Source organism: Microtus ochrogaster, chromosome 1 (assembly GCF_000317375.1).
Source record: "Microtus ochrogaster isolate Prairie Vole_2 chromosome 1, MicOch1.0, whole genome shotgun sequence".
NCBI classification, from domain to species: Eukaryota; Metazoa; Chordata; class Mammalia; order Rodentia; family Cricetidae; genus Microtus; species Microtus ochrogaster.
This window is the reverse complement of record NC_022009.1, coordinates 100,475,683-100,493,422: the sequence shown is the minus strand read 5'-3', so window position 1 is coordinate 100,493,422 and position 17,740 is coordinate 100,475,683. Positions and strand designations below refer to the sequence as shown.

The 17,740-nt window shown below is 39.5% G+C and overlaps 1 protein-coding gene across 3 annotated transcripts in view; it reads left to right on the top strand.

Annotated features, from left to right (window-relative positions):
* Positions 1-17,740, top strand: part of Slc7a11 (solute carrier family 7 member 11) — a 73,573-nt gene that overhangs the window by 1,324 nt on the left and 54,509 nt on the right. For all 3 annotated transcript variants that reach the window (XM_026782989.1, XM_026782994.1, XM_005343948.2), the window contains 3 exons: positions 3,505-3,631; positions 6,857-6,972; positions 14,767-14,892. In XM_026782989.1, coding sequence (XP_026638790.1) covers positions 3,505-3,631; positions 6,857-6,972; positions 14,767-14,892 — 369 coding nt within the window. The remainder of the gene's footprint in view (positions 1-3,504; positions 3,632-6,856; positions 6,973-14,766; positions 14,893-17,740) is intronic.

The following is a 17,740-nucleotide window of genomic DNA, read 5'->3' as shown; positions in this document are numbered from 1 at the left end:
ATTTCTCAGCATGAGCCTCCAGGCTTCACTGGATGTGTCTTCCCTGCTTTGCCTGGATCTGTTTTCTTCATCTGTGATTTACTCTGTCTCTAGGGAAACATAATTTCTCTACCCGTTCACTGGCTATTTTTTTTTTCTTTTCAAAAGTTCTGTTTCTTTGATTGGTTTGAGGCTTAATACTGTAGAGGAAATAATTGACTTTTGATCAGGAGGGCGAATCAGCAGAAAACTCCCCTAGTTCATTGTAAAGGTGACAGAAAGTGGTGAATGGTCAATTTATTTGACTTGATTTATACTTTGGTCCCAAAGTAGCTCATACTTTTAAGTTATTCTGTTAACTTGGGACCAAGTTACTCTGGGACCGAGTGCTAACTCGGGCTCCACTCATTCTTTCTGCTCAGGTCTTACGATATTTTAAATCACTGTTTGGGGAGAGCTACTTACAGAGGGAACCCAAATATATGTTTTTTAGGATGGAGGCATTTCAATTACTTTTAAAAGCAGACTTTCTATAGAAAGATCGATGGCTCAATTAAGAACCTGGAAACCTTGGTGACATCATTTATGTGACTAGATTATGCCTTATGAAATGTTTGGTGACAGCTGTGTGTGGTCCCTTTCCAGTTCTCTTCATTCTTTGCAGTAATACAGTTGTCCAAATCTCCAGCAGGATCCTTACATCATTAATATTAAAGTGGTTCTGGCATATGCAGGTCCAGAGAAGCAAAGAGAAACTCAATTGTTGATCTTAAATGACAGCGTCCCCTCAGGCTTTCAGCGCCTTCCAGTACTTGATATATTAGAATAAATCAATATCTAATCAGAGAAACTACAACCAGTTTCTTGGACTTTGCAGACTTTCATATAGGCATCTCCCATTGTGCGAGTTGATTTCCACACACAATCAATGGTTATTCAGACGCGGTAAAATGAATTACTTTGAAGGCTGGGCTAGTTGACTTGCACAGTAAAAATATGCTTGTGTATATTAGTCTGCCATCTTTAGAGGAAACTCAGGAAACGGTAGAGAACACCTGAGCGAGTGCTGTGAGCTGGAGTGGATGTTTGGGCACTGACTTCAGAGGTGAACTCTTACATTGTTTCCACTTCAATTACTGGGAGCTTTTTGGTGGTAAAGTCTTTACAAGTAGGAAACAAGTGAGATACAAAAAGAGAGCTCTTCTCCTCCTTGAAGCTCTAGAACCCAGGGAATACAAATCAAGAATGTGGGCTAGGAGAGCCCCCAACACTGGGTTCAGCATGTGATTTTTTTTAACCTTCTAGTAGGAGGTGATAAGAATGTGTCATTCAATTAATTCCTTGAGATATTTTAGCACTTATAAAATGAAGTTTGTGTAGAATGATTTCTGTCTAGCTCAAAGCAAATGTGTAGAGTGATCCCTAGGCTATGTGTTGCCCATGAAGTTCCTACTGACTAGTGCTCTGAATATGTTGGGGGACAAAGTCACCCTCTGTAAGGGGAGCAGCATCTGTATTTGGTTTACTACTTTTTGAGCACTGAGGTCAACACATGGACTTTTACAGCCTGCTTTGAACTTCTTTTCATCTGGGCACATAGTTATGGAGTTTGAGACCTTTAAATGAAAATTCCATTCTCCCAGAACTCAATTTAAACCCGGGGCAAAGTGTACAGAGGTCTGGGTATTGATTCCCTGACAGTAAATTCCAAGGCGCTCAAGACTCTTTCCAATGACTAGGTTATATTGGTTGCTTTTCTGGACAACCTACCAACATGGTAATGACTTTTTCAAAAGAAGCTTACTGTAGCTAGTTAATCTTTAGTTCCAAATTAGTGAACTACTCTAAAATTCTTAAATAACGACATGCAGACTCAACACTTTAACATCCCTGGGCATTAAGAAACACCAGAGCTGCTTGGAGTGTTCTTTGGGGTGGAGTCTGGACTCTGAGAATAAGTCGAGGGTGTGGTCTTAAAGTCTTTCCTGACTCCTTTCCTCTTTAAAATAATTCTCCAAGTGACTCTGAGATAATGCTAGGTGTGGGAACCAGGTAAGTCACACTCAAACTTCACTACTTTTCCAAATTATATTTATTTTGGGCATTCTATAGGAGATACAACTGATCAGGAATTACTTTCCACATGGAGTTGGAGTGTCATTAGGTTCCTGGGCAGAACTCTGTTACCTTTGAGCACTAAGCAATGTATTCAGTGCTTTTTTTTTTTTTTGGCTCAAATTAGAATTTATTTATTTTTTTGTCCTTTGTAATTGACTACGAGCTAGTTGGTAAGTATAGCGTTTTTGTGTGTTGTTCACAGAATCAGTCCTACCTGTGCTATACTTTACAACCTTAATATGCACAAGTCTTTTATGAGATGAAATCCATTTTTTTTCACCTCAAAGGGGATGAAAATTAGTATTTGAGGAGTTAAAATAGCTTCTCCAATCTCATCTTAGTATTGTTTCTACCCACAACTTAATTTATAATTGATTTTACATTGCATATGTGACTATACATATGGAATCTCATTGTAAAAGCAGTTGTCCTTTCAACTTCCTGGATGTACATCTTGAAAACATCCACAATAACCATTTGCAGGAACCAAGCAACTGAATCAAGATTCAATTTGCTGAAAAATCAATTAACGGAAATCTCACAAGGTGTGTGGTCCATTCTGGTCCAAAGAACAGATAACCCATATTTTGATGTGCCACAGAAACATTGTTTATTTACAGTGTATTAAAATGCCATAATTAGGTCAGTTTGAGTGCATAGCTTGTCTTAGCATGAAGTAGTGTTGTTATTCAAAGAATAGGTCAGTATCATTGACATCTGCCTTGTCTTTTGCCTTTGTCCTCTGGTTTCTGACCACAAATTCTCAACCATGTTTGTAGTCAACCATTTTGAACAAAATTCCTTTCCTTACATTTATTTTCAGTTCATTTTATTTTGTTTTTATGTGTATGGCTATTTTGCCTATGTGCGTATGTATGTACAATGTACATGCCTGGTGCTGGAGGAGGCCAGAGGAGGGCATTTAATCACCTGGACCTAGAGACACAGATAGTTGTGAGTCACCATGTGGATGCTGAGAATAGAGTTTGGGTCTTCTGGAAGAGCAGTCAGTGCTCATAAGTGCTGAGCCATCTTTCCAGTCCTTGGCTTTTCCTCCTTCCTTCCTTCCTTCCTTCCTTCCTTCCTTCCTTCCTTCCTTCCTCCTTTCCTCCCTCCTTCCTTCTTTCTCTCCCTCCTTCCCTCCCTTTCTTTCTTTCTTTCTTTCTTTCTTTCTTTCTTTCTTTCTTTCTTTCTTTCTTTCTTTTTTTTTATTACCCTGAGACAGGTCTCAGTTGTGAGGACGTTAAAAGAGAAACTCGGTGGGTCTTGGTTATGAGATGATGATTGTTCTCGTGAAGGAGGTCATTCTGACCAAAAGAATGTAACCCAAATGCTGCTGTGTGATTCGGTCACAAGACTGCTTGGTTATGCATCAAATTCATACCTTTTTATTATAACCTTTTGCAGGAGCCTTGTCCTATGCTGAATTGGGGACGAGCATAAAGAAATCTGGTGGTCATTACACATACATTCTGGAGGTCTTTGGCCCTTTACTAGCTTTTGTCCGAGTCTGGGTGGAACTGCTCATCATACGGTAAGGATGTGGCAATGATTCAGGGAGAATAACCCTATTCATTTCATCGCTTTTCAGGTTCACCTCTACTACTTTTACCTAATGACAAATATGTGTCATGTGACTTTGTTGGAAACACGAAGACCCTAAGCCATAAGAACAGTTTTCTTTAAGCTTCAAATTTAATTCATAGGAAAGGTATTTATTAGAGAGGAGGTGAAACTTCAAAATCCCTCCCCTGACACCCTGGCCCTTTGACTGACCAGACAGAGTTTAATGTGCCAGCATTCCGAGTTTTTTCTTATTGCTGATGATGTCATCAGGCCATTTAACTTTACTTTTGTGACTAAGGAACGTCTGTGCCAAACAACTGAGTGTATTATCAAGTCTTATGCTTCACGAAAAGTAAGCACAAGATCGAGTTTACACAGCCCGAGTGATTCATTTCCTCACATTAAACACACCAGCAATCTGCAGTTGCGAAAGTCTTTTGATTGTAGGGCTGTAAGACACAGTCCCCCTTCCTTGTTCTCCTGGCACGGAATAGCGCCAAGTCACTCTGAATAGCAAATTTCCTTCAGCATTGTGGGGAGTCTGTGATGTCACGTGTGTGGCTTGTGTCACAGGTGCTTTGTGCTAACTCCTCCACGGGATGTGACTTGCACTTTCTGATGGCAGAATTCAGTAGGGATCCTCAGGGAACCTTGCTCACCCTGTAAACATATGGCCCACTCTCAGGTGAGTTTTCATTCTGCTCTTAACACACGTGACAAAGGCAGAGCTCTTACGTGTTCATTAGCAGGAGCGATTGTTATGGCGTTAATGACAAACTACAGAGTAGGGCACACTTCATTGGTAATGACAGTTCTTTGTTGCTTAGAAATTGCTAGAATTAAATGAAGATAAAAGAGCATCCTTTCTGTTTCCCCAAGGTCTCTTATCTGGGATGTAATTCTGTATACTTATATGAGTCATGTGCTCTTCAAAGTTTATCCTTAAACACCTTTTAATTTTTTTTAAAAAGAGAAAACAGTTTTTGATTCATCCCTAGCTTATGACATTTCTTTCATCTCTTAATCCTTCTAAAAAACGAAAGTAGCCTCTGCAGCCCACTAACATTGAACTCATCACCCTGTCCTTCATTTACGTTAGCTACCAGTGTTGCATTAGGCAGTCTTACACCTTTATGACTTTCCCACCATTTACATCAGCTGCCTGTGAATCCTGGCTATGAATCCTTCCTTAATAAGCTTCAGGAAGTCCAAAATTATGTTATTTTGAGCGTAACATGCTCAAATAACACTGAAATAAGAACATTTAGAATGCTGGCCTGTCAGGCTGTTGGGCCTCCCAGCCTGATGTCCTTCGACTTCACTGCATCTTCATCCATGCGCTTGCTGTGTAACTTTATCTAATTGCTCAGTGTTGCCGTGGGTGTGATCACTCCATTCGCAATGGACCGATATGGTGCTGGTTCGTTAATTTATTCTTTCCACAAATTGCTGCAAATGGCAAATTGCAAGATAAAGAGATCTAAATTGGAATGAACCACAGTTCCTGCTCCTAAACAGGTGATAATCAGATGTTGCTTTAGTTGTGAAACAACTGCTTTAGTGTGTTTGTGTGTGTGTGTGTGTATGTGTGTGTGTGTGTAGTCCAACTACCGGAATAAATTCTGGAAACTTTTAGATACATTTGTATTCCCCTTTTTCACACTGGACTCGTGCTGGGGTAATTTTTCAAACAGACAAAATAACGAATGACATGAAGAAGGACATGGTTCCCTCAGTACATAAATGCTTCTCTTCTAGTAGTAATACTCATGACATATAAATAGTAATAACTGTGATCTCTAATGTTAAAGTTATACTAGCGAATTAAGTCTGTGCTGCCAGAAATAATCTGCCAAATGAATCCAGGCACACTCACCCGACAGAACACGGTGGGGACTTTAAAGTTAAGTTCACTCATTCACAAAATATTCAGTAACTGCTGTGTGACAGTCACTGCACTGGAATAAAGTTCTGGTTAGCAATGGACACAGTCTTGTTCTGATAGAACTCAAAGTCAAGAGTTTCAATCTGGGAGTCACAAGAAGTAGAATAGAAACCCTACTGTGATATGCAGAGTGGAAGGGACAGGTTTGGCATTGTGTAAGAGGACACTTGGACAGATCTGACCCAGACGGAGGGTTGAGGACACTTCTCTGGACCAAGACCAAACCCAGATAGTACAAAAAGCAGCTATTTGATGCTGATTCTGCACACAGAACAATCAAGTTGCCCTACATGTGCCGCTCACGGCAGGAGCAAAAGTAGTTATTTGAAAAGGCTCTGAACGGAAGTGATTCACATCTTGATTCTGGGAAGAAGGCAAGGGAAGAGGCAGGAGAAGTTTAGACTGAGTATATGGGCAAGACCTGACCAAGGCCTAAGTATGTTTTAAGGATACTGAAATGCCATGCAAATGAAAGACTTATAAATGATAAAAACAACAACAACAACAACAACAACAAAACCTAAGAAGAGCATCTGCTTTGGAGAAGGGAGAGAAGAACGTTACAATGTTTGTGGTGGTGACTGGAAATAGGGAGGAGACCAAGGTTGGAGACAGATAATGGTGGCTGGCTTCTGGTAAACCAGGGATCAAGCCTGGATATTAGGTAACCACAAGAAGGAAGAGAAGCAGAAAGGGGCTCTTACTTGAGATGTTTAGCAATTCTGTGATTTCCTTGTGTGTGGCAACAATATGTACTCATATTGAAGATGAAATGGAATATTCATTTTTCCCTTTGAAGAACTAGAGAGAGATGACTTATTGTCTGGTTTCTGTCTCCTCAGGCTGGGATTTTGCCTGCTTATTCTGTGGTTCTCTCTCTATACATATTCTTAAGAAGTTAAGAATATTTTCTTGACTTTGGGATTTCTTTTAAACTAGAAAATTAAGAGTCAACACTCAAGATTTAGACATACTTTGGCAATGAACACCTACAAGTGCTGATTTTCACAAAGACTTTTAGAAATTAACCATTTCTGGTGTAGACAGTATTTCCTTTGGAAAGTATGGTGACTTAATAAAAGACAAAGTTCTAAGCATAATAGACGTCTGTGTTAGATACATAACTACACATAACAGTCTGTATAGATAGGTTCCACATGTTAGGTAGTAAGACCTGAAGATAAAAATGTTTTAGTGAAACTGATACTCATTGCTGCCTGTAGTTAACCTTCATATATTTTTTCTTAGCCCTGGAGCTACGGCTGTGATATCCTTGGCCTTTGGACGCTACATTCTGGAACCGTTTTTTGTTCAATGTGAAATCCCTGAACTTGCAATCAAGCTCGTAACAGCTGTGGGCATCAGTGAGTACTGTAGCTGTAACTGAAAATAAGAAAACAACATAACCAAGTGATTGGAGGCAAATTTTCTTTAGCGTTTTTTGCATAGTATCCCCCAAATTGGGTTCTTTGTGCTTAACATTTCAAATGGGTGTCGGGAACTAGAGGCAGAAACACAGGATTCAAAGGGGCCTCTGCCATTATAATGTATGCCAACTGTTTACTGCATCAACAGTGTGGGAGATGATCTTCAAAAGCAGACAAATAAAAACTTCTTCTGCAATGAAATATTAAACGGACAGTGAATCGGGAGACTCTTAGAGATGAAGAACTATTCTGAGGGGTGGTTTTTGAACTGGAAATTACCCTATGCCAGTGCTATGTGAAATCATTACTCATGAATGATTCTGGGGTTATGCTTATATGTCGGGTGTGTATGTTGTATTTGTATTGTTTCTGGTGATATTGACTGTCACCCTCAGGGTTATTTTTTCTCAGCCTATTTTTGGCCATGATAAGAATTTTCTCTCAAGTTCTGATAATTAGTAGCCCTTCTCAGCTAGAAGATTTGTTTATGGGCTACAAATTAGGAAGTTGTTCATTTTTTTTTTTAAATCAGTGGGCATAGGCATTTAGAAATTGCAGAAAGAAATGAACTGAAAAGAGGAACATGTACAAGAATCAGTTAGCCATCCAGAGCCAAATCTGATGGTCCTTTCCTATAACATTCTAGAATGTCATGGAGAGAAGTTGCTGATTGAATCGTTGTTTTCTGAATTTTTAAGATCGTAGTTGACTAAGCTGAAAAATACAGAGAACAGAACACAGGAGTAGCTGAGTTGCACACTCAGGGAAAACTGTTTAGAGGGTCGCTCCCTCCACAGTGGCTAAATAGAATAACACAAAGCTCAATGCCCTTGTGACAGCAGACACCCTAAGGGCTAGTAGTCAGTAACAGAGTGTGAGTGATCCTATGTAAAAACATCTCTGGGACGATATACATGGATTTCTCAACAAAACAGCTTACTCTTAAACACACAGTTGTTCTGTGACATGAATACTGACGCAGTGAATTATTTGGAACATTTCTCTGGAAAGACAAAGAAAATGACTGAAAAGTATACGTTTTGGAGTTCTTGGAATGAAGATGTAGCTGCCTATGACAGTCTTCCCTTTATAGACACCATAGATAGAAAACTTAGGAACCATTGACCTCACTGCTTTGCATCTCAGTATTGTCTTTGGGATGCTTTGCCCGTGTTGTGGGGGCCGTGAAGACTCAGCAATATGTAGAGTGTTTGTGGTGACGCCTGCAGCTTATTAAGAATGCAGGACAAGCACAGAGTAGTTCTACTTCTGTGGAGAAATGTCACTGGAATTCCCTAGGAGCAGGGGCCTCTACAATGCTATGTTCTCAGCTCCTCAACAGCACTTAGGTTGCTTGTTTGTGCTCCGGAGGTATCTGTTAACTGATTGACTTTATGAGAAGAGCTCTAAGGTTGTTTTTTGGTTGTTGTTGTTGTTGTTGTTGTTTGTTTTAAATTTGGCAGAAATACTTGTAGTTTGTGACCTGTTAAACCTAAGTTTTAGCAAGTTTCAGTTCTGAGGATGATTAGTGGAGAGAAAAAGTTTGCTAGACAAGATATTAGATCTGGCACCGTGATCTTTTAGGGGTGAATCATCTTACACAGTGGTTGTAATTACTATAGACCAACAACTTGGATCTAGAACAAAGTGTTCTGGTTTCTTGGTTATGTGATCTTGGTCTCTTAAACATATTTATGCTTTTGTTTCATTGATTGATAAAATGCCTGTGAAATAACAATGTATCTTGATTGACGATAGAAATGTAAAATTGTATCAGAGACTAAAGATTGAAGTGTTCCTTACACATGGAAGGCTCTGGATGACTCTGATGTTGCACTAAAGGGTTAGACTAACAGCCATGTTTCCATCTATCGTATTCTCTTTCCCTGAATGAGACCGAATCCCATCACAGTTGTTTCATGAAGAGCGAGAAGAGAAAGGATCTCAAGGAAAATATCTTAAAGAACTCTTTAGACTATTATTAATACGTGCTATTAATTTAAAAACAGAAGCAGAAATCTTAAAGTAAATCCTGGTGGACAAATATTTACAGATCCACAACCATTTTCGTGCTTTGGCCATGAAATTAGATAAATAATGCTGATGTGTTTGTATTTTTATTTTTATAAGTCTAAATGTCTCTGTTATGAATTCCAACTTTGCTAACCTTTTTTAAAGGCGGCTTTCATATTGTAGGGGATTTAAAATTTCAAACCTCTCCCCCAAATTTAAAACAATTGCAAAAAAGGATCAGCAAGCTCTGCTTGGGCTCCTGTATTTGTAGTAGAGTTTGGTGGAGGAATGTCACTAGAGAAGAGCCTGATGGGCTGATGGAATCTCGATAGTTCCTTTATTTTTGTCACTAGCTATAGTATTAGTTTGTCAGTTGTGACGTAAACTACAGATGCTGATCAGGGACAAGGTCTTAAACTCAGAAGTATTGAAAGAAAAACCAGAATATTCTCTTGAGTCTGCAGGAAGTAATTTAAGTCAATGACTTAATTGGAAAAGTCAAACTGCCTTTAAGAGGAATTTAGCTTTTAATGGAGCAACAGGGGGTGGAAACAAAAATAAAGTGTAATTTACCTGGGGCAAATCTTTCAAATACTTTATTTTTCAAAGTGAATATAGGTGATGTTCTGCCTGTTATAGGGGGAAGGTTGAGGAGATGAAGAAAATGGAGTTTAATTGCACGAATTACTTCCTGAGTTCCTAGAGGGGAAATGAGGAATTTAAATCTCTAGTTAAGTATAGAAAAAGGTCAAACTTCAAAAGAGTTTCAACTTTTGTGAAATTTTAACCATCATTTGCAAAATAATAGCAGAGCAAGGGAGGGATTTATCTAAATGCTAATTTACCCACATTTTCTTCAAAGTACCCCATTTCCAGCAAATAATGAAGATGAGATGCTTGTGTTTATACAAAATGCCGTCCATTTTTGCAAAAATGTTAGGCATGTTTAAGTGTAAGTGGAAAATCTTGTAAATTCACTTTGACTTTTATGTCCACAAATCCGATTCTGACATGATGAACGACTTTCTGTGGAAGATCGCAATTTCCACTTCTCTCATAGTCTGAAGGAACAGGCATGTTTATTCAGGATTTAAAATATCGAGCCTATCGCTCTGGTAGCTAAAGCTGGACCTAAAGAAGCGTATTCTCATGTGGAATAATATTACAGCACCACTTTCTTCTTATGCTATGAGTTGTACTCACGTCTACCCTACCACATCTCTAAGTCTCGTATGCTTTGCGTGTTTGCTTCATGTATAGATAAGAGTCATGTTGTATAGCTTAAACCTTGTGAATGTAATTGTGGTGGGCAAGAAAATGGCATTTGTCTGTCATTATGAATCATAGCTAAGGGCTGAGAAGATGGTTCAGTAGGTAAAATGTCTGCTAAGCAAGCATGAAGACCTGAATTTCATCCCTAGCCTGTAATTCCAGGACTGAAGAATTAAGAGACTGAATGGCTTCCAGGGCTAAATCAGTGAGCGCCACTTCAATGAGAGATCCCGTCTCCAAAATAGAGTAGAGAGCTAGGTCAACATCTGTCTCTGGCCTCTTAATGTATATACGCATGTGCCTACCTCGTGGTCACACTCACGCGAACACACAAGGGCATGTACACACAGAGAAAGATACAATCAAACCAGCTGATGCTACAAATATGTTATGATGATTTCTGTTTTCCTGGCACCTTCAAATTATATTGAAAATATATGACTAGCCTCTGTTGACAATCCAGTCACAGTGCGTGTCTGTGGACCTCTTTAAATCTGAAGCCTAGGTATCCTTGCTCATTTTCTCCATGAGCTAAATTACAACCCAATACAGCTGACCTTTTGGTAGATATGCACAGCAAGATATACATATACTAAGGAACAACAGCCATATCTTTCATGAGGATAATATGCAGAGTGTGAGCTCGTGGTAAAGGCTTGAGCTCAGGAGTTTGCCGACCTGCCTTCTAATCTTATCTTAACACGTACTGCCTATTTATGAAGACCAGCAAATTAAACAGAAGCCGGAGTTTCACCTGCTCATATGAAATACACGACCGATACTCACAGCCATGTCGTAGAGATGTGAGGATTGACAAACACTACCCGTGGAAGTCTTTGCACCCTCTCTGATAAAAGATACTAGTTTACATTTCTGTGCTGCTGGCTCTGTTTATTCCCAACAGTGAGATCATAGATACAGAGTTGGCCGTCTGCTGTCTAAAGGTACTTTCTGAGATCCATGCATCCGGGAAATGGATGCTGAGAGATAAAGGAACCCAGCAGCTGCTGCAGGAAACAGTGGAGGCACCCACTTCATCTCATCATGTAGCATTCATATATAGCATCTGTATGTGTTAGCAGTTTAGCACGGAGTGCTCCAAAGGCGGAAGCCCGAAAGAATATGGCTTTGAGAGACAACAATCTGTAACCTCTCTTTTCAAAATGAAAGACAGAGGCGAGTGATGGAGTGTGCAGGAAGAAATACTTGCTAGCCCTTCAATCAGAGCGTCAGCCCGTAAGATTTCCCTAAACATCCTTTTTAAATACAACTCCTTTCAAAAATGGGTTCCTTATCTCTAAGATTTATGGATATAGCTCTTTCTGCTACATTTTGATTTCTAGGAACCTGCATCATAAATAAGTAAATAACGGCCATGTGTTGCTTGCTGAATTTTCGTTTTGGTAAAAATCTGAAATAAGCCCCCCCAAAATTTCCTCATGTGTGAAATTAACTGTTACTTAAAGGGAGTAAAACCCAGGCCAGAGTATTGGCTCAGACTTGTTTTCTTATACAATATGCTTAGATGGCGTGCATTTAAGAGGCAGATATGGTTAACATCAGAAACTCAGACCACTGCTGTGTTTACTGAATCCCAAATCCCTACTCAATACTGTTGAATACATAGCGCATGCAGCCTTAAATCCTGCTGTGTAACACAGGATGAAGCAGTGGTTATAGCAGCCTGAGAACCTCTTCTGGCTGTCCCATGGGTGGCCTTGTCCCTTACTAGACTGTACCTCCAGGTCATTGAGGGGCACCTCCTGGAAGATGATGTAGCTACCGATGAGTACAATGTTAGCCGCTCAGATAAAGCTGACCTTGGAGGAAAGCTTGAGGGACTTCAATCTTACTAAGAATTCTTTCCTCAGCTAAGAGGAAGGAAGCAAGGTGAAAGGATCAATTCCTGGTGATTGATTTGTGTCTTCCATTTGTTTGGGGAAAGTTTAGAAAATAGAAAATAATGTCCCAGATCCTCATTGGTTTTCATATTTCAACGAACACCAAGCATTTAAGAGGCAGCGGACCTTCTTTTTCCAAATATGCATGTGATCAGGTGTTCTTCAAATGAGAATATTTCTTCTTGCCCAGTGTGTCCACGTCTTTATTTCCCCCTTTTCCCCCTTTCCTCTTTCTCCCAGGGCCTCTTTTCTACTTAGGACCACCTGAGAAAGGCAAGCACAGGGCTCCTTTGTTGCTGGGGACATCCAAGGACAAGTTTTTTTTTTTTTTCCACCTTCATGTCAAAGTTGGACCTCTTTAATTAAAAAAAAATTATCATTCTCATGTGATGAACCATTAATTACATAAGGTTTGACATAAGGAAATAGATACTCATTCAATATGAAAAAAGCAGAGTTGCCTTTCATTGTTTTTGATATGTCACTTCTCTGTACGTATTAGAGACAGATAAATTATTTTACTTTTAATCATTCCCGATAAAATAATGCCTTTGATCACTGACAGTGGATCTATTTATTTCCTCATATATTCAGCTTCAAAAATAGCTTAAAAATGATGCCCCTTACCTCAGGCCCTTTTGACCATTTGCTGTTATTATTACTTTGAAATACTACATTACTACACCCCGTTTCACTTTCAGTGGACTCTTCTGAGCCCCCTGAATTTGTCTTTTTCTCAGTAAGACTTAACTCACTGCTTCATTTACTCATTAAAATGTCTACCCTTACTCTGGGGGTATGTTTTGCAAAGCAAATTGTATTAATTTAGTATGTATAGTGTGGTAGCAATCTGCCTATACCATGTGAACCGTTTCCTAGTGAAAGTCTGTTCCTCTTTCTTTTCCCTCACCCCCATCACCTCTTTAGCTTTGGTTGTGTATACACATTTATGTACATAGTTTGCTCATCCTTTTCTCCACAAAATTTGTTGAAATGTTGCTGTAAACTAAATTTCAAGTTTGAAAATTTTTGATGTTTTGTCATCTTTAGATACTTGATATTATTTTTATAAATAATCCTCAGACATCCTGTTTTCCTGTCTCTGACTTTGTCATCTCCCCATGCACACATCAATGGCTCTTTACCCTAGTCTGTGGGTCAGTAGCTGCTATAAACACCTTTGCATGTAATACATAATGTATTGGATATTGATTTTAGATAGCTGCCCAAAACCATTGAAAGAATGTGCATTAATTAGGTTCTATTTGGGTATAGATTGTTTTAATTTTCCCATTAGTCATTGTGTATTGCTAATACTGCAGCAATTTCTAATTAGGGAACTGAGGAAATGATTATTTTATATAAGGGAAGCATGCTGACAACTCTTGACTGTACACATTCCAATTTGAATGGTAAGAATTTTGGGAGTGTTTTATTGTTAAATTCCTGAGAAATAATTCCATACATTTTAAAAATCTTTGCTAAGGGAGAATATACCTTTACAAAAGAAGAAAAAAGGTTTATTGATGAGAACCATATGTGTCCAGAATGAAATGGCTGCCAACTGCTTTTGGTTGCACTGTGCCTACTACCTTTTTTGCAAGAACATAAAGTTGAAATTCACTGTGTAGAGTAGCCCTAGACTTTCCATCAGATAAGAAAAGGAAAACCTAGAACATCACTATTAAAACTGTTCCTTAACATTTTTGATAACCCAGTTTACTCATTCATTCATTTATTCATACAACAAAAATATATTAGCTATCTACCAGGGCCAGAAATAGAGCTGATTGCTGGCAGTGTCTGAATGAACAGCCATTGTTCTGTCCTTGGTGTGGATAGGGGTGGCTTCTTGGGAAACTGTCAACATTATCATTAAGAAGAAGGAAGACTCCTGGCTTCAGACCCATTGTGCATCCTACATTGAAAAAAATCCCCCAAAATTTTTTGATCAAATAGTCAACACTTGTAGGGTAGTTAAAGCTCACCCCTCATTATCTATTTGGAAAGCAGGGAGGAAGTTCAACAAGAGTACTGGTAGGGCTGGTCCTGATGTTGAAGAACAAGACCTGATACAACGCACTTCTTACCCTTTCCTGAGTCAAAGTCAGCATTCTCGTGACCTGATAGAAGACTCAGGATGAAATTCCACCCTCTCATGGCCCACTGGATGACCTCAGGGTGAAATGCAACGCTACCATGATGCACGGGATAACTTTAGAGTGAAGATATTTTATTCTTCATTACTTTATTGTTATCACATGGCAATGTATGTTCATTCTTATCAAAGCGCAAAAACCAAAACAGGTTCTCTGACTGTGCAGGAGTTTTATCTAAACTTTTCAGGCTTGAATGTATATCAAGGAAGTGTTTTAATAGAGGAGAGACTAGATCTGGTGCAGAGCCTGCGATTCTGAACTTCCTAGGTTCTGGTAGTTCATGCCAGCACTCCAGGCTTATAGATCACATTTCTACTGTCAAGGACCTGAGACATCGATGTGCTCATGGGGGTTCGCCTTTTGTGACGTTGTCCATTTGTTTGCAGCTGTGGTGATGGTCCTAAATAGCATGAGTGTCAGCTGGAGCGCCCGGATCCAGATTTTCCTAACCTTTTGCAAGCTCACAGCGATTCTGATAATTATAGTCCCTGGAGTGATACAGCTAATTAAAGGTATGGACTGAAAAGTAAATGCATTTTAAACTGCGTCTCTGCTTCTGGTCTCTTCCAACACTGGCTTTCGCTTGTCTAGCAGAATCCTTAATTAGTCTTCGCTTGTGGAACTTAAACTCTGTACTGTCAACTAATTGATTTGAAAGGCTGCATGGAGGGTAAGTTAGTATTTATAGCCGAATGGCAGCCAGAGGATTAAGAGTAGACCAAGCAACAAAAATAAGGGGTCAGAGAATTCTTTTGGTATAAATTAAAATTGCTTGGAACAAAAATCCAAAGAGAAAAAAAAAAAAAAACCACCTCCCTCCTCCAAAAAACACAGGAAAAAAAAAAGAATTTGCTTTATCACTTTAAGTGCAGATCAACATACCCTTTGTTTGAATTGTAGAACTTTGCAAAAATGGCAACAAATATGAAAGATAAATATATTTCTGGAACACGATGGAAGATGACCAATAATTATTTTCTCATTTGTATTTCCTTGCTCTGAGATGAGTGTCCACAGAAGAGCAGTGAGGCTTAGGACTGACATCTCTAAAAACAAGATCCTATGTGACAAAAAAAAAAAAAGAGTTGCAAAATTTAGGATTTTTTTTTCAAATTTATTTACTTATTTTTTAAAAAGAAAACAAATTATCTTTTTTCATTTTACATTCCATTTCCAGTTCCTACTACCTCCCCTCCTCCCATTCTCTCCACCTACCCACCCCATCCACTCCTCACAGAGGGCAAGGCACATTGCTCTGGGGAAGGTCCAAGGCCCCTCCCCACTATATCTAGGCTGAGCAAGGTATCCATGCAAAGAGAACAGGTTCCCAAAACAGCCAGTCCAAGCAGTAGGGATTAAATCCTGGGAGCTTGGGGTGGGAGGAGTAAGGAGGGTGGAAGGGGAAGACAAGAGGAGAAGGGAATCGGGGAGGAGAACTTGAGGGAACAGGATAGTAGAGATGGAGGAAGAACAGAGATGAGAGCAAGGAAAGAGATATTTTGATTGAGGGAGCCATTATGGGGTTAGCAAGAAACCTGGCACTAGAGAAATTCCCAGGAATCCACAAGGATGACCCCAGCTAGGACCCTAAGCAGTAGAGGAGAGAGTGCCAGAACTGGCCTTGCCCTGTAAGACTGATGAATATCTTAAATATCACCATAGAACCTTCATCCAGCAACTGATGGAAACAAAACTTAGTTCTTATTATTACATTATTTTCTCTGTAAATTTGTATTTCTGAAGAAATGAGGCAACTTCTGGATTTATTTGTCATGAAACTTCCTACTTAATAAGATAAGAATTTGAGGAACGCTATCACGGAGTTAGGGTTGGCCTAGTAAGGATGGTATGTACATTTGCTTAGATTAGGTAGAAATGACTGAAAGAGAAAAAGAGCCTGAATCAGTAAATAGCAAGAGATGATTAGAGCAAACAATGGGAAAGAGGTGATGTATCATGTGGGCATGTTAAGTATTGTCTACATTGACATTGTCAGTTCCAAGGAAAGGAAGTTATAGAGAAATTTAATGAGCCTGCAGGAGGAATTGCCACAACACACAAGGAAGCGGCAAAGTTCAGCAAAATCATTGCCATCGGTGGAGGCACCGAACACCAAGAACTTGCTCACTCTAACTGGGAGAGGGAACTGTTCTTGTCCACTTAACTAGCCTGGTGGGCGATCTCAGAATCCTGCCAGGAAAATGCTTTCATTGAATCCCAAAACTTCAGCCCCAGAGTAAACACAATGAATCATTTGAACAGCAGGGCCGGTGTGGGAGAAGAAGTGGGCTCCTGGTCCCAGTTCTCCACGGTCTCTGTGGAGCTGGCCACCTCACAACCACTATGAATGGAGGCAAAATGGTCCACACTCTGGGTGCTGTCATCTCCTGAGCTGACTTTCTAGTCTTCTGCAGAGAGCCTTTCAGATTCTGGAAAGCAGACAAAGGAAGAGTCCCTAGGCCTTCTACGTACTGCTGATTTCTGGGTTTTTGTTTTTGGTGGAATGCCAGAAATGATAGGTATAAATGATAGAAATGATACTCTGCAGTTGGTTCTGACCCCTCATTTATGTATGTGTAAAAAGTGGGGCATTGCCATTTCCTTGAGTACAGAGGCCAGATGAAACTCCTGAGTCTTTCCTGTCTGTTACAATACAGTGAAATTTTAATTATTGCTATGGCATCCAGAACACAGGCCCACCCTAATTCTTGCTTCTCCCACACCAGAGAAATTCCCCGAGGATGTTACTACATTGAAGCATATTTTAGGACTTTGGAGATCAGACATATTTTTCTTATTTTACTACGAAATTTTATGAAATTGAGATTTTAGAATTCGTATCCCAGTCATTTACTTTTTCCACACTTCTGAGACCACAGGAAGAAAAAGATCACTGATAAGTGTGGTGTATTTCTTTCTACTCCAACCAGATTCTGAAAGTAGCCTGGGCATTCACTTAGGAGGTCTGGAGCTTCCCTTTGAATGCTGCTTTCATCTTCCCAAGGCCTGTGTTTTGCATCCAAAACATTCCTGAAGTACTGAAACAATGTGCCTGGTTGCAAAACTCTCCAAGAGGCTCATTCGAAGAACTGTGGCCCAGTCTTTACAGTTTAGATCCTTTCTCTCATTAATTACTAATTGCCAAACTCTGAAGGATATTCTCTTCTTAGGCTAAGGAGACCACGGACCATAAACGAATACCCAACATTTTGCAGTATAATGATTTGTTGTGCAAATGCTATATAAAAATCATTTTCTTGCTTTTAGTAAGTCTATACTGTGCCTTAAGAAGCAATGCATTTTTTGGTGGGCTGAGTACAAATATTGACACTTTGAAATATAGAAAAACCTATACTAGCC